This window comes from Alnus glutinosa, chromosome 8 (genome assembly GCF_958979055.1).
Source record: "Alnus glutinosa chromosome 8, dhAlnGlut1.1, whole genome shotgun sequence".
Taxonomy (NCBI): Eukaryota; Viridiplantae; Streptophyta; class Magnoliopsida; order Fagales; family Betulaceae; genus Alnus; species Alnus glutinosa.
Genome location: NC_084893.1, coordinates 1,993,742 through 2,020,778, shown reverse-complemented (window position 1 = coordinate 2,020,778; position 27,037 = coordinate 1,993,742). Strand labels below are relative to the sequence as shown.

The following is a 27,037-nucleotide window of genomic DNA, read 5'->3' as shown; positions in this document are numbered from 1 at the left end:
AATGATTAACCACACAACCATTCAAGACAGGTGGCTCATAAATATTCATTTATTAAAATAATGTCGATCGAGCGACCTAAAGTAATTATCGATCGAGCTATTGACCGAGTAATAAGTCGATCGATCGGCAGAAGTAGTCGATTGAGTGATTGGTCAATCAATCGGTTAAAAGTGGTGGATCGAGCGACTACAAATATGGATTGATTGTCATGAGTATTAAATTCTATTTAAGACATTATATCTTTAAAATCTAGGGCATTACATTAGCAGCCAATTGAACGGAATAGGATCCTCTCCATTTTATTAAATGAAATTGATATTATCAATTTTAAATGAAATGTCAGGATTTAAAATTGATGCATCTAATGGTATATATGAAGTCAATGTTAGCACGTCTTTTAAAAATTTAAATAATGTGAAATTATGTACACCATTAAATGCATCGACTTTTAAATCATGACTATAAAATATATAATATCCATTTTATTTGAAATAGAGAGGACCCTATTCCCAATTGAACGATATGAAAAAAATTTAATGACTAATATGACTAGTTAATTACAAACACGTAATAACAAATTATAAAGAAGTTGCAAGTAACATTGTCATTTCAATAAAATATTAAGGTCTCGTTTGGTTTGTGGAATGACCATTCTATTAGGAAAATGAATAGCTATTCCTGGGAATAGAAAGTGGTAGAATGGAATGGTTATTCATATTATTTTGTTCGGTAATAACTCACTTATTTTAATCGGAATTAAAAAAAAAACTAAAAAAAACCCTACATTATATTATTTATTTATTTATTTTTAAAAATGAACCAATTTTTTTTTAAAAAAAACCAACAACAAAAAAATGAAATAAACTGGTAGGTGACCGGCCACCCACCATTGAACTAAAGGTGGCCGCAGCCACCCCCGAGTGGCCTCCGGGGGTGGCCGCAGCCATCCTCGAAGCCTAACGGGGGTGGCTGACCACCCCTGATGAGAATTGGGGGTGGTCAGGCCACCCCCGATGGACCCCCGAGGCATTCTGGGGGTGGTACGACCACCCCTGGCCCTCCACAATGGCTGGCCAACCACCCCAACCAACCAACCATTGAGGTGGTCGGCCAACCACTTTGGGGTCTAGTTTTTTTTTTTTTATTAATTTTTTTTATAAACAAAAGATTTGAAAGAAAATAAAAAATGAGTTTTTTTTTTTTTTTTGAAAAATGTAGTCTTTACCTCTCAAAAAATAGCTATTCTTTTTATTTTTTAGAGGAATATGTATTATTCTTCGTAAGGGAACATCTATTCTAATGAAAATAGTTATTCCATGGAATAGACTTAACAAACTAAAGAATAATTATTTTTATAAAATATCTATTTCATTCTAAAAGCTTATTCTACAAACAAGATGGAGCCTAAATACTAACCATGCAAGCGGAAGGGAGCCAAAAAAATAAAAAGAAAAAGAAAAATAAAAAAAATCCGTGTATTTAATTTGCTGACTTGTTCTCCATTTGCGTGGCCTTCTTTGATTCGACTGTTAAATCAGGCATCTTAATTAGTTGCGTAATTATTACCGTCAAAGCATAATAGAATTGATGGCCAGATTTTAATTACTTGCGTAACACTTACAAAACTCATGTAATCGGACAGTAAAATGTGTAGCTCAGCACGATGCACCGTAGACGGGCGTCGTAACACGTCTGTCCATTTGTACAAAGTCCGCACTCTGTCCCACCGCTTCCGGTCATTCCGGTCTCCCATTGCCCTTTCCTTTATGTATATTATACCCTAATTCTCATTTCTCTACTCATCACTATCACGCTCTTTATTTCTGTTCAATCACTGCAATCTCTCACTCTCTAAAACTCATGGGTAAATTAGCCGTTATTTCATTTTTATTTATTTATTTTGTTTTATTTTATTTTTATTGTATTGTACTGCGCTAAATAGATTTTTATGATCTCTGAGATTCTCACTGTTGTTTTTTCTGGTTTGATTTTGGTTGAATTACAGGGAAGATCAAGATCGGAATCAACGGTATATGATTTTATATCATACGATCCTATCATTTTTTGAACGATTAGATCTTTTCTATTCAGATCTGATCGTTTATTGTCCTTTTGTTTTTGAATGTTTTGTGTTAATATATTAATGAATACAAATCAGGATTTGGAAGGATTGGGCGTTTGGTGGCTAGGGTTGTTCTTCAGAGAGACGATGTTGAACTCGTCGCTGTTAACGATCCATTCATCACCACCGACTACATGGTATCACTACTGCTCTCCTTTCTGTATCGCTATGGATCGAGTGGCTTTGAGTCAGTGGTTTGGTCGATCATACAATCTTAGCCGTCCGATCGTGAATATAGGCCCCTTTTATGGTCTCGAAACAGTTTTGTTTTCATTATTAAGGATTTGGGTACTCGGATTTTTTGCTTAAAATGGGTTTTATTTAGTTGGGTTGTGATCGGACTTTGCAGGATTTGTTTGGTTAGCAAGAAAATTTTTGGTTTAGTGAAGGGTCTGAATACAGTTATAGAGTAAATGTGGTGTTAAGGAAATCCTTGTCTCTGTTTTTGTGTATTGATTAATGGTTTTCTTTTCGTTTGGTGATTGCGTTTGTGTGCGTAGACCTACATGTTCAAGTATGATACAGTTCACGGTCAGTGGAAGCATCATGAACTCAAGGTCAAGGACTCGAAGACCCTTCTCTTTGGCGAGAAGCCCGTCACTGTCTTTGGTGTCAGGTATTATACCCATTGTTCGATTTTACTCCACAATTATAGTTGCAATCGACATATAGTTGTGAGCATACGTGTTATATTTGAGGAAATGTGTTGCTGGGTTGTTCTGGTAATGTGATTTGCGTAATTTGTAGGAACCCGGAGGAGATCCCTTGGGCCGAGACTGGAGCTGAGTTCATTGTGGAGTCCACTGGAGTTTTCACTGACAAGGATAAGGCTGCTGCTCACTTGAAGGTTTGTCACCGATACATATTGCTGTTGCCTTTGTTTGCTTTTGCCATGGTAGTTTGTTGCGTTGATGATATTCTTTGAACTGGACGAAGTTTGTGTTATCGGTTTATTCCACCCAAATATTCGTTGGTTGTTGGTCTATGGTTGTAGGTCATTAAGTAACTTTATTGTACTGCTTGGTTGTATTTAGTATGAAGTTTGCCACTGCTTTTTCAAATTTTGCTACTTGCTGAATGTTTGATGAAAGGATGGTTAGCTACATTTCTTTTTGTGATTTGTTTGTTTTCTATTTTGGCTGCATAGCACGTTTTATGTTGGCATCCAGCTTCCAAACACCTTGAAGAACCAGTTCTGCTGCTGAAGAGTTGTAAATTTACTAGGCATCTGTTTGTTTTTAAGTAAATTCATTTCTGTATTTTAATCTGAAAGAGATGGTATATTTCGACAGTTGTGGCACCCTATTTTGATATTAACGAGCTTATATTTTGATTTTTGCACATGTCAAACTCATGCTAATGCCACCCTCGCTTATGGGGCTGAGAGTCTACCTTGTGTGTATATAAGACACAATTTTGAATGTGGGCCTGCATATTTTACCAAGAGATTGTTACCAAGATAATGTGGAGCTTATTCATTGGAATCTCTATCATTTCTTTTTATTAATTGTTTTGATCCTCTCCAATGAAAAAGTTCCACATCATCTTAGTACTAATCTCTTGGTAAAAGATTTGGTACCCCTAGTATTTCTCATTTGGATAGCTTATGGATAACGAAGTGGGGTGCCCAATAAATTTCCTGAAAGTTCCACCTCCATCCTGCTGTTGCTACCTTGCCCACTTTTGAACCAAATTAGTCTTGGAAACCACCCTTCACGACAGTAATCACCATGCTAACACATGACACAACATTTGGTTTCTGTATGGTTTCCGGCCCAGCTATATCTTATCTTATCTTTTTCTTTTTTCAGAGTAATTATTATTTTTATATTCTGGCCTTGATGCTGTTATCTTAGTTGAATTGGTTTGGTTTGGTTTGATTCCCAGGGAGGTGCAAAGAAGGTCATCATCTCAGCCCCTAGCAAGGATGCTCCCATGTTTGTTGTTGGTGTCAATGAGAAGGAATACAAGCCTGAGTTTAACATCATTTCCAACGCTAGCTGCACCACCAACTGCCTTGCTCCCCTTGCAAAGGTTCTATCAATTACCAATACTTTGTTTTACACTGAAGTGTCTTAACTTTGGCACTAATTGCTTTATTAACTTAAATATATCTTGTATCAATTTTTCAGGTTATTAATGATAGATTTGGCATTGTTGAGGGTCTAATGACCACTGTTCACTCCATCACTGGTGGGTTTGTCAGTTGGCTTGCTCAACTTTTATTTAGGAGCTTGCTTCATGTATTCATGTTGCTTTCTTTTTGATTTTCTTTGATTCAGCTACTCAGAAAACTGTTGATGGGCCATCTAGCAAGGACTGGAGAGGTGGAAGAGCTGCTTCATTCAACATCATTCCTAGCAGTACAGGAGCTGCTAAGGTGATGAGCTTCTTCATTCTGTGTTTAACTTATAGTTGGAGCCTCATTCAATTTGTATTTATACAGCTTCGAAGATCTGTCATCTGGGTTGTGAGAACTAAAGCACTAATTCCAAATTTTTTATGTGAAGGCTGTTGGTAAAGTGTTGCCCGCTCTGAATGGGAAATTGACTGGAATGGCTTTCCGTGTTCCTACTGTCGATGTCTCTGTGGTTGACCTTACTGTGAGGCTGGAGAAGGCAGCTACTTATGATGAAATTAAAGCTGCCATCAAGTAAGGGCTGTGACTAATTTTTTAATTCTTTAGTGTCTATTAAATGTATGGTAAGAGTTGCTGCCATGTGAACTGTGATGACATGTGGTGATTAAGCTATCCTTTACCTTTCTGACAAATTATGTGGTGGGAAAGTGTTCTCATCTTGTACCTCTTGATTTTGGCTGGTTTTCAGGGAGGAGTCTGAGGGGAAATTGAAAGGAATCCTGGGTTACACAGATGAGGATGTGGTCTCCACCGACTTTATTGGTGACACCAGGTATGAATGAGTGCACATCTCTATCTATAATGGTCCTTAGCAAAAGTTGAATATGCCCGGACATTGCATATTGATTGTTTCTATAATATTTGATTTTTGAGGAAAGATGTCTGATAGTGATGATTCCGTGACATGATCTTATCTTTTATTTTTTTGTCTCATCTACTTGTCAGCTGGTTCCTTTGATGGTAAAATTCACCAAGTCTAATAGTTTGTCTATTGTTTGACTGTTCAGGTCAAGTATTTTTGATGCAAAGGCTGGAATTGCTTTGAATGATCGCTTTGTTAAGCTTGTTTCGTGGTATGACAACGAGTGGGGTTACAGGTAATTTACTTCTTGATTTCCTATTTCAATCCTGATCCTGAAGTTGCACAGCAGTATCTGAGTCTCAGGCTTTGAAAATTTGCCTTTTCCTGCCGAATTGGTGCACTGTTTGTCTCAGTTGAGAAATTGATATTTGTTGCTGCTCATGCTGCTTGTTTGATGTGGTCTTTGCAGCACACGTGTGGTTGACTTGATTGTTCATGTTGCAAAATGTTCCAAGTGAGATGGCAAGACTTGCGAATATGAACTGTGTGCTTAGTGTTTCCTGCGTAGCGGCTACTTACTCACTGTTGTGTCCATGACGGCGAGAGAATAAAACGGGTTTTCCATAAGTATTTGGTGTTTCACCAAAGGCTTATCTCTAGATTTTGTAGGTTCAATGTAATGGAGTTTTTGAGTTTTTCTCTTTGGAGTAACTTGTGTTTGTTATATTACAGTGTTTTGCTTTATTACACTATCAAGTAAGATTCGTATGAAGCTTTGCCGCTCTCTTTTTTCGTTCATGTGTTTGTGTATTGAGTGCACGGAGATGTCTTAAAAAGTCATGAACGGGGGAGCCCCGTCTCTCCATCTCCAGTGTGTGCGCCATTGCCATGGAGGTTGAATGACTGATAACTGCGCTGTAGATGAACATAAAATGGTTGTTTGATCAATAAATAGGAGAGGAAAGGTGGGCACTGATGATCCTGGATGAAACCCCAAGAGCAGTGCAGTAGTTCTATCTCCATTGGTTATATTATTGAATGGATGGTGAAAGCTTCATCACTCTTATTCCGTGCAAAAAGTGAAAATTTTGTGGATTCGTGGCTCTAGCTGAATAAGAAAGAAAGTTGGTAATTGTGAAAACGACGAGTGAATCGTTGTCTGCCTTCATTTGTACGTCAAGTTCTATTAAGACGCAATTGACTTAATTATTTTATGATTAAGATTTATTTATTTATTTTTTTCTAACGACATAATTTTAAAATAAAACAAAATAAAATTTTGATCCCCACCTAATTAAATGACAATGGCCTTGGGCCTAATATATCACTTCTAATCCCCTTAAATATGAGGTGATGATTAAAAGGTAAGTAGGTGGTCGGTGAAGTTTTGGTTGCTTGATTAATGAGTTAATTACTAAGTAATCTAAAAGAAAAAAAAAAGGGCAACTCCATTCAAACCCACTCTTTATGGTAAAAGCTTCTCTCATGTTAATGCCGAGATTTAAAAATTCTGAAATTGGGTTTTTGGAGTGCGTGAGAGAGTTTTTTTATGTTGTGCGACTTCCTTGAAAACATTAATAAATAGAAAATAACAATGTTGTAAGAAAAAAAAGACAGTAGGATGTTGCAAGAGTCAAATATTGGTATTCATTTCCTCTACTCTAGTCAAAAGAATTGAAGCCGGCCGTGAGACTGAGATCTAAAATACAAAGTTTTCCTTGAGTTGAATGAATTTTTTTCAATTCATCCATTAAACCGAATTAGCAATATTCATATATTTTTAATAGAAAAAAGAAAAAAGAAAAAAAAAGCGAATAGCATTTAAGGACGGCACAATTACACAGTAATAGTACGGCGTAAATGCACTTAACGGTCCAATGGCAGATTAGCAATATCCCGCGAAAACCCAGACCTATATCGAAGCGCTCCGCTTCCCTCTAATCCATCCTCAACGCTCAACAGCTCCGTTATTCAAATTTTTTCCTAAATTTTCGATCTCTCCGCCAATCTCACACTCCAAAATGTCCTCTCTCTCTCTCTCTCTCTCTCTCACACACACACACACAAACACAGTAAATGCTCAAATTGCTGAATTTTAAACCCTGATCTTCCACGCACTTGCATATTAATATATGTGAATGTATATATTAGTATCGTTAGGTGGTTGATTTTGAACTCAAATGGCGACATCGGCGTTCAAATCGACGACGAAGAGAACGCCGATCGGAGCCTCATCGTCGTCGGCGGAGGACTCCGGATCGTCCAATAAGAGCTCAGCTCACCGCCGCTCGCGCAGCCTTAGCCGGTTCTCGCACCGGATACCGGTGCCGGGAAGCGAAGACTTCGACGACGGCGTTCCAGCTCCGAGAGGGAAGTTCGTGAACACGGTGAGGGGCTCGGGGTTCCCGGAGATCAGCCTCGACGACCTCGCCATCGAGTTCTTCCACTCCGGCGATCGAGGCCGCTCGGGCTCGAGGAGCTCCGAGGCCGGCCCGGCGGGCGGTTCCGGTTCCAGTGCGTCTTCGTCGTCATCGCTTAGACGAGGGAGGTCGGTGTCGAGACAGAGCTCGAAAGCAAGTGGAGATGGGAGGGGCAGTGTGTGTAATAGTTCCGGTGGAGGAAGGGTAATTTCTGAAAGTAATTCGAGGAGGCGGCGCTCGGTTTCTGTAGTGCGGTGTCAGATTAGCGATTCGGAGGTGATGAGATTTCTCTTTGCCTTTTTTGTCCTTCTAAGTTTTGTTTTGGAATTTGAATTCAATGATTAGATTTTACCGGAATTATTTTTGTGTGTTGCTTATTTGGAATTTGAATTATTTGATTTAATTTTCTATTTGATGTTCATATATTGCCAAGTCATATATTGTACATAGTATGCTTTGCTTGAAATAGAATATGGCCTCTTCATGTAGTTATGAATTCCGGTATCTTTGTAGGATGAATACATTTGTCTATAGGGCTGCCTTTGGTTAATATGATTGGCATATGCTTTTTTTTTTGTGTGTGTGTATGATGAGATCAGTTTCTAGTGTTGAAATTGTTGGAGGAGAATGAATCAGAATGCTTTTCTATGAAAAATAATGAAGGGTTTGTACAACCTTTGTATATATGCTCTGTCCTATCAAAAACAAATAATTATCCGAGAACTTCTATGGAATATCCAGTGGCAAGTTTCATTGATAAATAATGTCAGGGAGGTTGCTTTATTATTATTGCTATTATCCCTTTGCTATATAAGAACACGTATTTTCTTCTTAGCCATAGTGAAGTTGGAGAAGATATTTAACTTGTTTATGTTCTAAACAACAGAGTGATCCAGATCCTTCTCAGAACTCCGGCGATCATGCTAATCTGAAGAGTATTGGTAATGGAAACAACCAAACGCCATTATCCAATCGACCAGCAGTTTCAAAGCAAAGACAAGTATTGAGAAGGTCTTTTAGTCAAAAAGACTTGAAGTCCCATGATGACTATTCAGTAAGCCTTTTCCTTCTCCTGCGGCTTATTTTATTACCACGTTTGTTTATCTTTCTTGAAATTTAGAAAGACGGAGTTTGAAATTTTGTAATTAAGACTCCTATAGACAGAGGGTCTGATGCTTGGATTGAGACACTTGCCTCATTTTTTAAGCTCTCTTTAATTTTGTTAAAATATTTTCTCATCTGACTTGCATTGCGAACTGAACTGAATTTAAAACAATGTCTCTGGACCTTTCAGAGCCAGTCTTCAGTCCTTACTGATGATGAAGGAAGGGATGCTCATTCCGGTAAAGGTGGGATTGAGAGGATAATACGAGCAGTTTATGCACAAAAGAAGGTTGATTTATTTTGTGTAAAATGACTATTATTTAACAACCACTGCCTCAAATTTATATTTTTTCCAAGTCCAAAAGGAAGAAAGTTTTATAATTTTTACATCAGTCAATGTTGTCATCTTTGTCACTCTTCAGGCAGAGCACCCTGCTGCAGATAGTGTTAACAGTGAATTGTATGCAGCAATGCGTGAAGAACTTAGAAATGCTGTGGAGGAGATCAGAATGGAACTTGGACAAGTCAGTAATTTATTGTTGTGTAGAACTTGGCAATGGCGATGTTCTTTGTCATACATATTCAAATTTGGTTCATTATGTTCCCTGCCACTAACTAGTGCTCCTCGCAACTTCTTCAGGCAATGGCTAAAACAAAAACCTCTTTTTCAGCAAGTGGTGACTGCTTGCAACCAACTAATTCTGATGTTCTTCAGGCAGTTTCTTCAATCAGAAGGAACTCAACAAAATTGGAGCAGGTAATTTCAAATTATTTGTCCCACAGTAATTTCACCCCTTTGCGCTCCTGTAAATGAGACATGCAACCAGCAGAATCTCTTTCGTTCATAATTATTCTTGATTAGGAGCATTTAAGTGTACCTATAAAATATTTCCAGCTTTCACTTGTGGTTTGTCCGTAAGTTTGCCATGACTGGTGTTTAGAAGGGTGTTGTTGTATGTATCGCTTTGACAATCTAAGAAAATTAAATGTTGTCAATTGACAGGTATATTATCTTGTTGAGTGTTTGATTTAAGCCGCACAAGTTTCTAAGCTTGTGTTGCAGTATTGGAGAATTTAATATTTGTGCGAATGAGTATAAGATCGGGAGTTGGACTCAGTTAACTCTCTCTTTGAGTTGCTGTGTTCAGTTCAGATTTGTGTTGGGATGGGAGATAAAATGTGTTGGAAGTTGAGCAGAAATGGTATATTTAATGTTTGTTCGTACTAAGACTTTGAGAGAAGTTACTAGTTTAATATTTGTGAAGCCAAACTGCGTTTATTATGAGAGTTTATTACTCATTTTCTTTGGGTTATATAATATGAAATTGCCCTTATATAATTTGATTCTGAAAGTTGCATCCAGCAACTTTTCACTCTTGAGATTGTGCCATCTTGTCAAGAATTTTTCGGATACTGATGGATCTTATTACTTGAATTCACAGTCAGAGAAGCGTAAACAAGATTTACTGGCTGAAATAGTGTTGGAGGAGCAACGTGGTCGGGCGCTGTCTAAGACTGTGAAGGAATTGCTTCCTGATCCAAAGAAAACTGCTATAGGAAAACCTTCACGAGCCAGAAAGGTACTGTCTCTCTTTTGCACTCTAGCAGATAGGGTTTGCATTTACTTTCAGCCAAGTCTTTGCCGTAGCTTTTATTATTTCCAAATAATGATCTTCTTTGTTGAGCGTAAAAGTGATTTATTAACTTTATATTTGATATATTTGTTGCCAGAGGAGTAACGACAGAAGTAGGATGTCAAATCGATTGATCGAGGAGGCAGAGAAGTATATTGAGGACTTCATTTCTAATGTTGAGGATACAGACATTTCATCTCTTGACGGAGAAAAGAGTGATACAAGCTCATCTCTTGGAGGAATTGTAAAGTCAGAAACTCTTCGAAGTCCAGTGGTATTTAATTCTATTCCTGTTGAAATGGATGGGGTTCTACTGCCTTGGTTGCACTGGGAAGCTAGTAATGATGCTACTCCGCAATCATGCAAGAGTAAGGCAGAGCCGCCTATAACTCCAAACACACCATTGGATGAAGCTCAGGTAATATCTGATGATATGCTGGTTGAATTTCTTTAGGGATGAAATGAGGAGAACCAGGTCAAGGCATTCTCAGAGATTTGATTATCCTTTCAGATTCTTTGATTTTGCATATGAATAATCTTATTTAATAAACTACTATACGACTGTCATTCAAAGAGTTGATTTTTACTATCACGTTATTCCCAGTTGTATGACAGTCGTATAGTAATCTACTAAATAGCATTACTCTTTACTGACATGCAATTCTTACTTCATTGAAGCATGTTTACTGTTTCAATCTATTCTCAAACATTTTTCTTATCCGTGTCTTCATTTATATTTTTCTCTTTCACTGTGACATATTTCTTTGAAATTCCTATTATAGGAAGTGTGCAGTACACAAAATCAACGTAATCGTTCTGCCAGCAGTCGTGGGAGTTGGAGCCCTGGATTTATTGTTGGCCTGCCAATGAACATGGGAGAAGATGCAGGAAGTAAATCTGGAGAACCTGGTAGCTTCAATAGCCAATCTTGTTCTGGTGAATCACGAGGGTTAAGGTTTGAAATGGATGATTATCTCAAGCTTCAAAGCGACGAAGATTTTCTCTTCGAAAGATGGAAGCAGCAACAGAGAATTAATTCAGGCAGTATTCTGCTTTGTAATCACATGTTTTTTTAGCGATGTGCTATTTTTCAAGTTTCTTTCCCCACATTTTACACTACAGTAGTTTCTTTGTATAGATACTCGGCTAGACATTAATCTTAGAGCAGTGCTTTTGCGTCGTTCAGGCTGTCATTATTTCTGATTCCATTTGGATGTACCCAGAAATTCAACAAAAAAAATATTTATGGCTATTCCTGAAAGTTGAAACCAATAGAATGGAAGCATGAGCCACGAAGTTTGATATACAATCTATGCTGAAAAAAATAAAGAAAATGGCGGAAAATAAGAGAGAATGAGGGAAAATCGGTTAATTGAAGGGGGTGAGAGTGGGACTGTGGGCGAGAGAGAGAGAGAAACTAATACGACGGCGTCAATGGTGGCGATGGGGAGGTGATAGTGGTACTGAAGAGTAAAGAGCAAAGAGAAAGAGGCGAGCCGTACACTATATACGAGTATAGAGAGTAATGAAAAAAAATCTAGGGTTTAGGTCATTATTATTATTATTATTTATTTATTTTTGAAAACAATAAAGCATCTCATATATATGAATCAATTAAGTAGGGTGCTCAACATAAATAATATTCAAGATATGATACACTGGAGAACTTCCTTCAAAATGACATATTCCTCGTTAAGAAGGAGCGCATCTGCAAGTCTGTGGACCACTTTATTGTCGTTGCGTTTTACATGACAAACCCTTCATTTTTGTAAGTTCCATATGTACTCCAATTCATACCATCTTTGTGCAACGCCTGAATTATTTGGAGAGCGGCACCTTCTAATTCTACCATTTGCAAACCCAACTCTTTACAGAAAACCGCAGCCCTCAGAGTAACAGACGCTTCAACATTGACATGGTCTATGATATACATTTTGGGGGCCGATAAGGTTGCTAATACCTCTCCCGAGCTATCTCTGACTATCACACCGATGCTCATCTTCCTCAATGACTTATCCTCGATCGCATCCCAATTAACTTAGATAAAACCAATAATATATAGGGGCTTTCCAGCAAAGAACCCTATGGAAATCAACTCCTTCCCCTTTATATCATCATTCATGGGCGCTTCAGAAGGCTGCTTGTGACTCCAAGGCCTTTTCCACCATTAAGGTAGGAGGGTTAAGAGGTCCACCCAAAATCACCGATTCACCGCGTTCCGACGTAGCCACAAATTCCTAGGGACTATTGCCATGAGCTCCCATATTCAACCCTTTCCAACCGTGGACGGAGTACCTCCACAATAATTGCAAAGTCCTCATGGTCGATGAAACTCTTTTGGATCTTCCTACTACACATGCTCCATGTAACCTTTGCTGCCGGACAACTCCATAAGATATGCCTTATAGTCTCCACCTCCGTATCACATAGCTAGCGGGCAGAGAGGATCCTCAGTAACTTTCCTGCGGAAAAGATTCGCTTTAGTCGGCAAAACATTGTGACAGGCTCTCCACATATAGACTTTAACAACCTGAGAAGTACTGTGTATTTTCCATATTTGTTTCCATAGCATCCTAAACTGTCCCGCCCTTGACGAGTCCCCTTTAGCTGCATCTCTATATATCCTCCTTATGTAGATGATAGGCACTTCTCACTGTGAAATCTCTATTGTTTGTTCTCCAAAGACTTCCCGAATCAGATGCGGTTTCCAAGATCTAGATTCCAAATCTATCAGGTCTGCAACGTGTGCTTCCTCAGATAACCCTCCTCCCCTTGGAGTAAAACCAGACCATGCTATACTTGGAGGCATGCAGCCAATTGTCCTTCCAGATATTTATGTGTGCATCATTCCTCACTCTCCACATAAGCCCCTCCTTTAGGAGCTCTCTAGCCAACCAAATACTATATATGCCAGACATAAGACAGACAACACCCTAATTTAGCATCGAGAATCGTTCTGTGTGAGAAATACTTAGCTTTTAAAATTTTTGTAGACAAGGAATCAGGAAACTAAAGGATTCTCCAACATTGTTTTGCTAACAAAGCCTTGTTGAAGCTCTATAGATCGCAAAAACCCATTACCCCTTGAGCATTAGATGCATGTACCCATTTCCTCCCACTTAACCCAATGAATCTTCAATTTCTGCTCCGGTTGTTCCCACCAAAATCGTTGCATTGTTGCGTTTATTTCATGTAAGAGTCTTAGGCAGCAAGAAGATGCACACAGTATAAGTAGGGATAGCTTGGGCCACTGCTTTCAACAGAATTTCCTTCTCAGCTTGTGACAGATATTTATTCTTCCAATTACCAATTCTACTCCATATCCTCTCCTTGGCATACATGAAAGTCATCCACCTAGAACACCCCACAATTGCCTGTAGGCCAAAATATCTCTCAAAACACTGAGTTGCCTATGGACCTTAGACTGTCGATATCTGCCTCCAAATCTCTTCCTTCTTGTTTTGCCTAAAGAGAATGGAAGTCTTCTCTCTATTCAGGCGTTGCCCAAAAGCTTGCTCATAAGTATCGAGCAACTTCTGTAGTCTCGACCATTACACTAGATTGGTTTTGCAGAAAAGAAGACTATTATCCTCAAAAAAAAAAAAAAAAAAAAATGATTGACCCGGACTCTACCTCAAGCAATAGGGACCCCTTGAAATATAGTTGATTATATTTAAATATGTTTGGGGTCAGAAAAATCAACTCCTTAAACTGAATACCAGCCCGAACATAGTTGGTTTTTCAAAAATTTCACTAACCCCTAACCGAGTCGGTCAAAAAACCGATTGAATATATATAGACAATTCGGACATGCTCATAAGTTCTGCGGGGGCATGGATAATAACAGGGCCCGCGCAAAGGGCCCCATAAATGGCCCTTACTCGAGCAGGAAGGGTGCCTCTCCCCTAAACCCTGCCGGAAGAGGGGAGGGGATAGGGGTAGGATTCTTGTCCATTTTGAACAACCCTACAAAGTACGTACAAATGAGTAACCATGGTATTTGGGGTGGTAATTAAATACTGGTCTATGTAATATGTATGGTAAATTGGTCACGCACTTGCTAGAGTAGTAAACGTGCCCTTCGCTTTCTAAATCTATGAATAGCTCGAAGTTGGAGAACTGGTGTTGTTTACAAAGACAAATGTCGACATTCATGCTGCTTGCGTATACCTAAAATTTCGTGATATGTTGAAGAAGTTAAAACAACTGCGGATACCCATTTGGTATATAGGCTATTAATTTACATGGTAATGGCCAATTGCTCAACCTGATTTTTCACAATAAATTATAGAAGTTTTGCTTCAAGAAGGAACTTGAGTAATGTTAGATCATGATATGATTATAGCAATGTTAGCCAATAATAATAACAAAAAAAAAGCAAGAAATTAATACTCTCCAGTTGTAGGTCTAGCATTAGTACAAGCTCTTCATGGGTGCTTAGGCCATCTGAATAGGACACAAATTATCAAGTTTCCTGATACGCGCTCAACGGCAAAACCAATTGATTCTTCAATTGATTGTATGATATTATTTCACCAATACGCCCAATATGGAGCCAAGCACAAGAGTACTAAACGTTTGTGCTCAAATATTTGATGGCAATGCTTAAGAGAATCACACACGAAATTAAGAACTCTGGCTAGTATGGTCAGTGGAAGGATGAAGAACAGTGAACTCATCGTCTTCCTCGAGAGTCTTGTCGTCGTCTTGTCGTCCTTGAGCTCCATGAGGAAGGATGAAGAATAGTGACCTCTCTGCGAGCCACCCATCAAAATCATTTTGAAGCATCCAAACTGTATAACTGATGAGATTGCTGTGAAACTCAAGCTGTAATCTATGTCTCTTTATTAAAGTGAAGTATGATGAGATTTCTATTATTTTATATTATATGGACAGCATAAAACCATTCATTCCTCCATATGCAAGCAAGTACATATTAGATATGAAATGAAAGAGACTTCTACATTTTGGCCCCTTTTATAAGGATCCATAATTGATCCCTAAAAATCCATAAAAATCCATATTGATCCCAAAATAAAGCAGGATTTGTTAAGAGTCAGGAGGTTTTAGGAATCTAAGAATCTTTATGATTAACTGATATATTGATAATTCTTAAAGCAAATGCAGATTTTGTTGATCCCAAGCAACAAACTGATCATATTTTGGTTTGACAGGTACCATGATTTGGGTCAACATGCTTTCGGAGAAAAGCTTGGCCTTTGGATAGTGGTGCCCTAACAACTAATGGTGGAAGTTGGCGTTAACATAGTGTACATGATCACCAGTGGGAAATCCCTCAAGAAGATCCACGATTTGTTGCGCACTAGCTGCAAAACTATCAAAACCACCTACTTCTTGGATTGAAATTGTTTTGGCTCTTGATTTTCCTGAATTGAAATGGGCATACACATTTGGTTTCCTCCAATAAATCAAGTTCGATTCAAAGTAAAAATTTTGCATTGTAAAACTTTCACCATCCATATCTATAAAACTACAAGATATTTATACATATGTGAACCAAATATTAGTTGCAAGGATTTGTGTTGCAATCATTTTGTTGTGATAAAGTGAAACACATTTATTATTTTTGTAAGTGAACACATTTATTGTTTTTGTTAGATCATGTCATACACATTATGGATGACTGCCAAAACTTGTGAACGGTACATAAATTGGAATTAAAAAAATAATAATAATAAAAAAAAAACCAACCTAGATTGTGGAAATGCAAAACACAGAACTGGGTTGGTCCGTTGGTGCCGGCTTGAAAGCTAGCAAGGGAGCCTACGATGATTAAGGTTTCATAAAATTGTACTAATGGTCACTAGCGTGTACGTTCAACCTTGTAGTGTTTGATTTTGAGCAAACAATCGGATTATACAAGTGTATAGTGATGGAACACTGTCCATTACCAAAATATTTAAAAGACAAATAATTAACGTATTCAAATATGGAATAACTTCACTTACCACCCATGATCTTTCATTACTGTTGCAATCATACCCTTAAATTTTAAAAAATGTCAATTAGTATATTTATCTTTTAATTTTTTTCAATTTCAACTATGCATCCGTTAAAATTTTTCATTAAATCCTAACGGAAGGGTGTCAAAATTTTCAAATTGCCCATTTTTTTTGGAAAAAAAAAAAAACTGCAAAGATTTAAGCGTTGGTCAAGATTTAACGAAATTTGTAAAAATACCCACACTAGAATCTTTAAAAAAAAAATTAATATATATAAAAGGTATTTTGAGAATTTTGACAAGATTTAACGAAAAATCCTAATGAAATGTTAGAATTGAAAAAAATTGAAAGATGAATGGATACACTAAACTGACACTTTTTAAAGTTTCAAGGTATAATTGTAAAAGTGATGAAAGATTAGGAATGGTAGGTGAAGTTTTCCCTTAAAATATATATATATATATATCTTCTTTTTTTTCTCTTTTTTTTTTTTGTAAGCGTGTAGGAAATATATCATTAAGAAATAATCTAGGCTTTATTTGTTTCAAAATGGTTTGCTTCTAAGTCTCATAGTACTCCAAGCACGTACAAAACTCCGCCATGATCTAAAATTGCTTCTTGGAAACCATCCCTGACTTTTGAGGGAGAATAAAAGGGTAAAAGAATGTTCGTTATTGTCCCATGCATATATATATTTTGGTACAATTAACGAATGTGGTACCAAATTGATGCGCCAGAGAAAGAACGTAACCAACTAACCATAGGAATTAGGAAATTTTCTTAAATGGTCTCTTTCACCAATTACTTTTTCTAAAGCAAAATCTTTATAAAGACGAATTGACATTAATTTCAGCAAACCAAATGCAACTAAATATATATATATATATATATAAGTTCCTTTTGGTTGTTTTAATTTTCATAAACTAAAAGCAACTCTCGACTATAGTTATCAAACAAAAATTAAAAAATATTTTTGTATGCAATCAAGTAAGAATCTTATTATGAAATATTTCAACAATTTTTTAGAAAAGCAAATGAGGTAAAACAGAGTGGTGTGGGTCATGTGGCTGCCATTCAGCGTATAACCTAGGAAATATCATGACTGATTATTGTAAAAAAAATAGAGAGGAATAGAGATTGAAAACGAAGTACTTGAAGGCTTGTCCTTGCAAAAACTGTTCGGTCCTTTTAAGTTGAGAAAATGACTCTTGCGCAATAGTTGTGTAACTGTTGTGCAATGTCTTATAGACATGGGATGGGTCTCATGTGGTGGGTTCTACCACATAGGTCCCACGTGGGACTCATCCCATGTCTCTAGAGTGGTGCACAACTGTTGTGCACCAATCAATTCTCTTTTTTTAATGATACATTTGAGTTGTTGTTTAAGGCTTGGGTATAAAATAATTTTTGTTATAATAAGGCTTGGGGCCGAGCTTAATTATTTTGGCCCAAATATATGGATTTAGGCATTTAGCTATTTATGTATATATACATATATATACTATAATAAAGAGAATTTTCAAAAGAGGGGGAGGGCAATAGGGCATGGCCAATAAAATATACTAAAATAAAGAATTTTGAAAGCCATCCCATTTATCAAATCTTGATCCCCTAAAAAGCAACCCAAGTTTAATTAGGTCTTAGGGGTCTCTCTCTTAGTATAAGTGACCATATTTATCTTTACTTAATCAGTGACTTTGACAATAATTAATAAAGGGAAAGTTTTTGGATTGTTTGCTAACAAGGCTTCAGGTCTATTTCTTTCTGTTTTTAGGTGTAACTAAATCAACTTAATTACCATGGACTTTAACTAGTGGAGTGGCTTCGTACCAAGAATGTCACTTAAGTCTTTGTCTTTATTTTCATTATTATTATTATTTTAAAAGAAAGGCCTGTGTATTAAAAATTGTTTGTTTATGAGAAAGTCCAAAGACTTAAAATATGGAGATGGAGTCATAATCATAATTTCACTCGCCTGCTGTCCGTGCTACATGATTTCATAAAGAAAGAGACATTGAAAGATTATATATATATATATATATATATATATATATATATATATATATATATATATATATATATATATATATATATATATATTATGTTTTTTTAATTAATTTATTAAATTCATTTGTCAATTTGCCACTGTGAACTAGAATTTGGCTCTGTCACCATTTCTCGGCTACATGCAATGTCTCCCTTTTTATAGGATACTCAGTTAAGACTTAAGAGTCAGACTTAAGTTTCTACCTGCTTCAACTCAAGAATCTGAATTTGCTCCTCCAATAATCTTGAATGTGCTCAGGGGAGAAAAAAAAAACAATGGCCGAAGCATCTAAGAAGGTGAAAGATCTCGATGACTGGCTTCCCATCACCAAATCAAGGAATGCAAAATGGTGGTACTCTGCTTTCCACAATGTCACTGCTATGGTTGGCGCTGGAGTCCTGGGTCTCCCCTATGCCATGGCTCAACTTGGATGGTATGCCATTTTTGTCATTTGGTTAAAGATAGTATGCACCATTTTTTTTTTTTTTTTTTAATGTTTGTTTCGGGTAAACCCCCGATATACGATGTCGCTTGCAAAAATCATGTCTCGGTTGAGTGAGGACTCAAACAGCAGATCTCGTGGTATTAACCCTCGTGGGCGAGTATCTATATATGTATGCACAGGGGCGGAGCCACCTTAGGCTCTGGGGGGCCTCCCCCCCCCCCCAAGGCCCAAATTGTTCCTCATAAAAAAAAAAAATTAAAATTTTACCCTTAAAATTTTATTTATTTTTTTGTTTTGGCCCCTCCAAATTTTTTTTTTCAATTTGGCCCTCCCAATTTGCAAAAGCTGGCTCCACCCCTGTACATGCATTATTTTAGCTTTCATTATACATATAACTTGATAATTGTAAGAGTACTGAATTGGATTTGGGTGTATTTTAGGGGTCCTGGTGTTGCTGTATTGATTTTGTCATGGATTATCACTCTGTATACCTTGTGGGAAATGGTGGAAATGCATGAAATGGTGCCGGGAAAGAGGTTTGATAGGTACCATGAGTTGGGTCAACATGCTTTTGGAGAAAAGCTTGGCCTTTGGATAGTGGTGCCCCAACAACTAATGGTGGAAATTGGCGTGAACATAGTGTACATGGTCACCGGGGGGAAATCCCTGAAGAAGATCCATAATCTGTTGTGCACTGGCTGCAAATCTATCAAAACCACCTACTTCATCATGATTTTTGCATCGGTTCATTTTGTTCTTTCCCACCTTCCCAGTTACAATTCCATCACCGGTGTCTCTTTGGCCGCAGCTGCCATGTCGTTGAGGTATCATCTTCTTTTGGTAACAATGTCATAATGAATCTTATGCGCTTTGTAAATTCATAGTGAACAATTAGCCTTTCAAGTATCAAAGAGGCTTTCACTGTAAAGTGTTTGCTATTTATGACAATCTATTGACAATCTGTGACTAATTGTTCAACAGTTACTCCACCATTGCTTGGACAGCTTCAGCTCAGAGGGGAGTTCAACCAGATGTGCACTATGGTCCCAAGGCATCAACCACAACAGGAAGTGTGTTCAACTTCTTTTCAGCATTGGGTGATGTAGCTTTCGCCTATGCTGGGCATAATGTGGTTTTGGAGATCCAAGCAACCATACCTTCCACACCAGAAAAGCCCTCCAAGAAACCCATGTGGAAAGGCGTAATCGTCGCATATATCGTCGTAGCCTTGTGTTATTTCCCGGTTTCCCTAGTTGGTTATTGGGTGTTTGGAAATGCTGTGGAGGATAATATCCTCATGTCACTTGAGAAGCCCATCTGGCTTATTGCTTTTGCTAACATGTTTGTGGTTGTTCATGTCATTGGAAGTTACCAGGTAAGATTCATTATGGAAATACTGCTTGCACAAAGCTTATGCAAAGTCAAATCCAGCTTCAATTGCAATATATATATGTAACTGTTTGAAGAAACTCAATGGCAGATATGAATTTTATGCACAAAAAATTGTGCAGAAAGATTTTGCAAATGACATCCTCTGTTTCTGTATTATAAGTATCAAGTTCTCTTGAGCAGTTCATTTATTTCTTTTAAACAATATACAATATGTTTGTGCAAGGTAGATTTTTGCCATTCCAGTTTTTGACTTGCTGGAATCATTTTTGGTATTGAAGATGGATTTCAAGCCAACTAGGTTCCTTCGTTTTATAATACGCAATGCGTATGTTGGTAAGTACTTTTTCCATTTTTTTTCTTGATTGTGCTTAGTTCTATTACTTTGGTGAGTTAGGGTCCGTTTGGATTTACAGTTTCAAAACGTGAAATTTAAAATAAAAAAAAAAAAAAAAAAAAAAAAAAAAAAAAAAAACGCCATGCATATGTTGGTAAGTTACAATACTTGGGGGATTCTTTCCATCTGTAATAACCTTGTATCTTCTTTGGTGTAGCACTTACCATGTTCCTTGGAATTACTTTCCCTTTCTTTGGAGGGCTTCTCAGTTTCTTTGGAGGATTTCCTTTTGCTTCCACAACATACTTTGTATGGCATAATATCTCTTTTTTCTTATAGCAAGAAATTTGATAGAAGCTTTCTGGGTTTCTAGCTAATTGTATTATTTTGCAGCTGCCTTGCATCATGTGGTTAGCCATCCATAAACCTAAGAGATTCAGCTTATCCTGGTTCACAAATTGGGTATGTTAACAAGAAAATTTCTGTTTCATTAGTATATTTGTTATGTTTTACTTTATACATTTTTTACTTTTATCACTAAGTTAAGTAATCTGATTTTGATTCTTGCAATTCCAGTTTTGCATTATAGTTGGGGTCATATTGATGATCTTAGCCCCTATTGGTGCGCTGAGGCAGATCATACTTCAAGCCAAAGACTTCAAATTTTACTCTTGACTGTCTTCTCGAAAGGAGGGTGCTGCAAAATGCTTTTATCTAACAAATTGTACTATGCTTTGGATGTGATTTTTCCATGTCTACGTGTTTGGTTAATTTTCTTCTTCTCCCCCACCCACAAAGGTGAAAGGGCTTTTGTTTATCTAGCTTGTGTTAGAGGTGTCTATGGATGTTAGGATTTGAGAATTTCTTTCAGGGCAAGTTTTAAGTCCATATATGGGATGGGGGGATTAGATTTCGATTTTTTCTTTGATCTGAATAAATTATAAATAAACTGTAGGCTCAATTTAATGTACATGTTGTCAATTATGGAGATGTGAGTATTTTCTTATATCCGCATGTAAAGTGTCTCTATATGGAAGAGTTCTATTTCCAAATCCATTTCATCAAAAGTAAGCAAGGTGAATGAGGCAAAACAGCCCGGTCGGTGGGAAATATGATCCTCAAAGTAAAATGAAGAAGAGTCATTTCATGGTTACGATTTTTTTTATTGCATTTAACGGTGTACATGACAAATATTTTACTATGTCATTTTAACACTTTAAATAACGTGGCATTATGTTCACCGTTAGATATAACAAAATAAAATTATGGCCGTGAAATGACTTGAAATGGAGATGATCCTTGTATTAGGGGAAGGGCTTCTGTTACGTGCCTAATTTTCCTTAAACACATAATAAATAAATTAGGATAGTTCGAGAAACCCTAAACCTTCCAAAACAACAAGAGTTGAGATAATTAATTCTTACTTACTTTATATATATATATATATATATATATATATATATATATAGGATTACAAAGAAATGAATTATAAAGATAAACTATTATCATAGAAGTAGTGGGGTATAGTGTTACTAACACTTAACAACGACTAACAAAGATAATGATAAAGATAATAAAATTAAAAATCCTAACGAGATAATTCTCTATTAAATAACGAGATAACTAGAGAAAAAAAAAATCTAAAAAAAAAAAAGGAAATGAAAAAATCCTAATATAATTGAAAAGAACTATCTTTTTATGCTGTACACTTCAGAAAATAAGGACAGAAAACAAAAAATGAAAGATAAGAACGACAAGAAATAAAACTAATATAATGGAAAATAACTATCTTTTTTCTCAATTTTTCCTGGTTCCAATGAAATTCACTTGTATTGGAAAAAGTCTTCTCAAATAGAATTTTTTTTTCGACCATCCTTCAAGTACATAATGTAAAATAAACTACTTTTAGGGGACAAAAAAAAAAAAAAAAAAAACCCACTAAATAAACAATAGCCAAAACTAAAAAATCGTTATACCTCGTACAAAAAATAACTAAGTAATTCTTCATGTATATTAAGTGTTCATAAAAAAATGAGGTTGCATTTAAAATCACTATTAAGCATGTGATTGATCAAATGATGATTTTAAAAGCCATCTTATTTTTTTATGGACACTTAATGTACTATTAGAATTACTCAAAATAACCATAGAAAACTTTCTCTCTCACTATCATTTCCGTAAAATTTACAAAAGAAAAAATAAGCAATTTGATAAATATATATATATATATATTAGAACAAAAAATAAAAATGGAAGAACAGGACCACAGGAAATAAAGATAAAAAAAAAAAAAAAAAAAATGAAAAATACTAATATAATTGAAAACTCTTTTACGTTGTTACATTTTAATTACACATTTGAATTTTTTTTGTTATAATAGGGCCTGTAGCCAAGTTTAACTATTTTGGCCCAAATATATATTAATTTAGCTATTTATATGCTATCGTAAAGAAATTTTTCAAAAGAGAGGGAGGAGGGTCATAGACAATACCGGCCCTCCTCTCCTTAGCCTCCATCTCTGTTCAGCAATTACAAACACAGGCAAACACTTGTCTCATGCATGCATGCATTCCCGTATTCTAAAACCCTTTGGTCTCTCTAAATAGCCTCTTTGGAATTCCAATGGGGCACCAACCTCTTTAAATTCTTGATTGAGCAATGCTAGATTTACTGCTGGTCTAACACTCTTTTATATACTAACATGTGTCAGCATGTGATTAGAGTCATGTTAGTAAAAAAAAATATATAATTGAATAACTATTTATTAAATAGTTATACGACTACCGAATAATTGTGATGATTCATTTCAATTGTATAACAATTATATAATAATAGTCTACTAAATAACGTTTAAAAATAAAAAATAAACACCTTTTAATCACGTGCGAAACAGTTGTTAACAAGTTATATAAGTCCGGCATTATTCTTTGTAGATCTACTTTTGTGCTTATATAAGAAAGGCTTAGATATTGTTTTCAGGGAGACGGTAAGGTATCATAGAAAGAGAGATTGAAGTAGAATTGGTCACATGTTAGATATTAAATGAAACATCGGTTGCTACCTCTTCAACTCACTCAACCTTATCACTTACATTTGAATTCGCTAAAACTTATCTGTGTTATGTTTTCTCGTTTAACTGCACGATTACAATATCGATCATTTTGTTCAAAGAATCTTCGTCTAAAACAATGGCCGAAGCATCTAAGAAGGTGAAAGATCTTGATGACTGGCTTCCTATCACCAAATCAAGGAATGCAAAATGGTGGTACTCTGCTTTCCACAATGTCACTGCCATGGTTGGCGCTGGAGTCCTGGGTCTCCCCTATGCCATGTCTCAACTTGGATGGTATGCCATTTTTGTCGATCTTTAGGGTTAAAAGATAGTATGCAACATTTTTTATTTTTTATTTTTTATGTTCGTGACCATTCAAGGCGAGTATGTACCATTTTAGCTCTCATTAGACACATAACATGATCATTGTAAGTGTACTGAGTTGTGTTTGGGTGTATTTTAGGGGTCCTGGTGTTGCTGTATTGGTCTTGTCATGGATTATCACTCTGTATACCTTGTGGCAAATGGTGGAGATGCATGAAATGGTGCCAGGGAAGAGGTTTGACAGGTACCATGAGTTGGGTCAACACGCTTTTGGAGAAAAGCTTGGCCTCTGGATAGTGGTGCCCCAACAACTAATGGTGGAAGTTGGTGTGAACATAGTATACATGATCACCGGTGGAAAATCCCTGAAGAAGATCCATGATATGTTGTGCACTGGCTGCAAAACTATGAAAACCACCTACTTCATCATGATCTTTGCATCGGTTCATTTTGTTCTCTCCCACCTTCCCAGTTTCAATTCCATTACCGGTGTCTCTTTGGCCGCGGCTACCATGTCCTTGAGGTATATCTTCTTTTGGGAACAATGGCATAATGCATCTTATGTGCTTGTAAATTCACAGTAAACAATTAGCTTTTCAAGGCTTTCACTTTAAAGTGTTTGCTATTAAAATCTTTCTTCTTTAAGAAAACATACGACAATCTATTGACAATCTGTGACTAATTGTTCAACAGTTACTCTACCATTGCTTGGGCAGCTTCAGCTCACAGGGGAGTTCAACCAGATGTGCACTATGGTCCCAAGGCATCAACCACAACAGGAAATATGTTCAACTTCTTTTCAGCATTGGGTGATGTAGCTTTTGCCTATGCTGGGCATAATGTGGTCTTGGAGATCCAAGCAACCATACCTTCCACACCCGAAAAGCCCTCCAAGAAACCCATGTGGAAAGGCGTAATCGTCGCATATATCGTGGTAGCCTTGTGCTATTTTCCGGTTTCCTTGGTTGGTTATTGGGTGTTTGGAAATGCTGTTGAGGATAATATCCTCATGTCACTTGAGAAGCCCGTCTGGCTTGTTGCAATTGCTAACATGTTTGTGGTTGTTCATGTCATTGGAAGTTACCAGGTATGATTTATTATGAAAATACTGTTGTGCAAAGTCAAATCCAGCTTCAGTTGCCACATATATATAACTTGTTTGCTTGTAGAATCTCAATGGCAGATATGAATTTTATGCACAAATAATTTTGCAGAATGATTTTACAAATGACATTCTCTGATTCTCTAGTATCGGTATCAAGCTCTCTTGAGCAGTTCATTTATTTCTTTTAATCCTTACACAATATTTTTGTGCAAGGTAGATTTTTGCCATTCCAGTTTTTGACCTGCTGGAATCATTTATGGTATTGAAGATGAATTTCAAGCCAACTAGGTCCCTCCGTTTCATAATACGCAATGTATATGTTGGTAAGTACTTTTTCTATTTTTTCTTGATTGTTCTTAGTTCTTTTACTTTGGTGGTTTTACTCTGTTTTAATTTCCAATTTCAATCCTTGGGGGATTCTTTCCATCTGAAAAAACCCTTGTATCTTCTTTGGTGCAGCACTTACCATGTTCCTCGGGATTACTTTCCCTTTCTTTGGTGGGCTTCTCAGTTTCTTTGGAGGATTTGCTTTTGCTCCCACAACATACTTTGTATGGCATAATATCTCTTTTTTCTTATAGCAAGAAATTTGATTAAAGCTTTGTGGGTTTCTAGCTAATTCTATTATTTTGCAGCTGCCTTGCATCATGTGGTTAGCCATCTATAAACCTAAAAGGTTCAGCTTATCCTGGTTCACAAATTGGGTATGTTAACAAGAAAATCTCTGTTTCATTAGTATATTTCTTATGTTTCACTTTATATCGATTTTACTTTTATCATTAAGTTATGGAATCTGATTTTGATTCTTGCAATTTCAGTTTTGCATTATAGTTGGGGTCATATTGATGATCTTAGCCCCTATTGGTGCACTGAGGCAGATCATACTTCAAGCCAAAGACTTCAAATTTTACTCTTGACTGTCTGTGTTAATTTTATTCTTCTCCCCCACCCACAAGGTGAAAGGACCTTTGTTTATCTAGCTTGTGTTGATTGCTTTCGTGGTAATTGAGAGGTGTTTATGGATGTAAGGATTTGAGAATTTCTTTCAAGGCAAGCTTTAAGTGCCATGGGATGGGGCTTATGTTTCCATTTTTTTTTCTTTGATCTGAATAAATAAACAAACTGTAGGCTCAATTTAATTTACATGTTGTCAATGGAGATATGAGCATTTTCTTCTATCTGCATGTAACCTGTCTCTATATGTAAGACTTCTATATCCAAATTTATTTCATCAAAAGTAAGCTAAGTGAATGAGGCAAAACAGCCGGAATTCATACTTGCAATAACAAAGAAGAGCATAAACTGGTATGTGGGAAATAAGATCCTCAAGTGAGATGAAGAAGACTTGAAATGGTAAATATTTTATTATGTCATTTTAACAATTTAAATAACGTGGCATCATGTTCACCGTTAGATTTGAAATGACTTGAAATGGAGATGATCCTTATCTTAGGGGGAGCGATCAATTAATTTAGTTTTTGAAGAACCCTAAACTTTTCAAAGCAACCTGAGTTGAGATAATTAATTCTTGATAGGATTACAAAAAATAAAAAAATAAAAAAAAATGTGATCATAAAGATAAACTACGTACCATCATAGAGGTAGAGGTTGATAATAATTATATCCTTCACTAACACTTAACAACTACTAACAAACATAATGATAAAGATAATAAAATACAAAATTCTAACGAGATAATTCTCTTATTCAATTCACTCAATGCCTTATCTCTTTAGCTACTTAACAGCTTCCTTCTCATGTAAAGTCTCTAGATGTTCCTCCCCACCATTGTTATACCCAAACTATGTATTGAGGGGTTCGATTTCTCAGTCTTAAGTCATTCAGGTCACAAAAATGAATAAGAAAAAAAGAAAAAAGATGCTTCTTTAGGATTTTAGCAATAGTTTTGATTCTTGAATCTAAGGAATTCATTCCATAGTAAAATATTGTTCATTAGTAAAATTTCTAAAGAAGTCATATTTTGGAGAATCGTTATTTGAATGTATGAAGAACTAGATATTAGTGTTAGAATATTAATTATATGATTAGATTTATTATTTTTTATCGGCTTATGTGTTTTAATCATTTGGTGATTTAATAATGATAGAAAACTTTTTCTCACACACTCATTTTCCTGAATTCAATGAAAAAA

At 36.3% G+C, this 27,037-nt stretch overlaps 3 protein-coding genes across 4 annotated transcripts in view; all 3 read left to right on the top strand.

Moving 5' to 3' along the window:
• The window catches only part of LOC133874840 (glyceraldehyde-3-phosphate dehydrogenase, cytosolic), a 39,294-nt gene extending 33,431 nt beyond the window's left edge, over positions 1-5,863 (top strand). The window contains exons 2-13 of the mRNA XM_062312722.1: positions 1,824-1,865; positions 2,007-2,030; positions 2,160-2,260; positions 2,624-2,739; positions 2,871-2,970; positions 4,011-4,157; positions 4,256-4,316; positions 4,406-4,503; positions 4,634-4,776; positions 4,952-5,035; positions 5,271-5,360; positions 5,535-5,863. Of these exons, the coding sequence (XP_062168706.1) occupies positions 1,862-1,865; positions 2,007-2,030; positions 2,160-2,260; positions 2,624-2,739; positions 2,871-2,970; positions 4,011-4,157; positions 4,256-4,316; positions 4,406-4,503; positions 4,634-4,776; positions 4,952-5,035; positions 5,271-5,360; positions 5,535-5,583 (1,017 nt within the window). The 5' untranslated portion in view covers positions 1,824-1,861 and the 3' untranslated portion in view covers positions 5,584-5,863. The remainder of the gene's footprint in view (positions 1-1,823; positions 1,866-2,006; positions 2,031-2,159; positions 2,261-2,623; positions 2,740-2,870; positions 2,971-4,010; positions 4,158-4,255; positions 4,317-4,405; positions 4,504-4,633; positions 4,777-4,951; positions 5,036-5,270; positions 5,361-5,534) is intronic.
• A 1,076-nt stretch (positions 5,864-6,939) lies between these two features.
• Positions 6,940-21,079, top strand: LOC133875979 (lysine histidine transporter 1-like). 2 transcript variants are annotated; one of them, XM_062314269.1, is made up of 12 exons: positions 6,940-7,761; positions 8,372-8,539; positions 8,780-8,878; positions 9,012-9,113; positions 9,230-9,263; positions 18,519-18,666; positions 19,119-19,502; positions 19,660-20,053; positions 20,298-20,403; positions 20,622-20,713; positions 20,798-20,866; positions 20,981-21,079. In XM_062314269.1, the coding sequence occupies exons 1-12, from the start codon at positions 7,246-7,248 to the stop codon at positions 21,077-21,079; spliced, it is 2,211 nt and encodes a 736-aa protein (XP_062170253.1). In that variant the 5' UTR covers positions 6,940-7,245. The 2 variants fall into 2 exon arrangements, with proteins under 2 accessions (XP_062170253.1, XP_062170254.1); XM_062314270.1 differs by lacking the exons at positions 18,519-18,666; positions 19,119-19,502; positions 19,660-20,053; ... (2 more) ...; positions 20,798-20,866; positions 20,981-21,079 and adding exons at positions 10,032-10,169; positions 10,321-10,641; positions 11,006-11,403 and having other exon boundaries at positions 6,987-7,761; positions 9,230-9,346.
• A 2,378-nt stretch (positions 21,080-23,457) lies between these two features.
• LOC133875750 (lysine histidine transporter 1-like) lies at positions 23,458-26,009 on the top strand. Its single transcript, XM_062313974.1, has 7 exons — positions 23,458-23,750; positions 23,920-24,303; positions 24,474-24,867; positions 25,103-25,208; positions 25,345-25,436; positions 25,521-25,589; positions 25,704-26,009. The coding sequence occupies exons 1-7, from the start codon at positions 23,593-23,595 to the stop codon at positions 25,800-25,802; spliced, it is 1,302 nt and encodes a 433-aa protein (XP_062169958.1). The 5' UTR covers positions 23,458-23,592; the 3' UTR covers positions 25,803-26,009.
• The last annotated feature ends 1,028 nt before the right edge of the window (positions 26,010-27,037 follow it).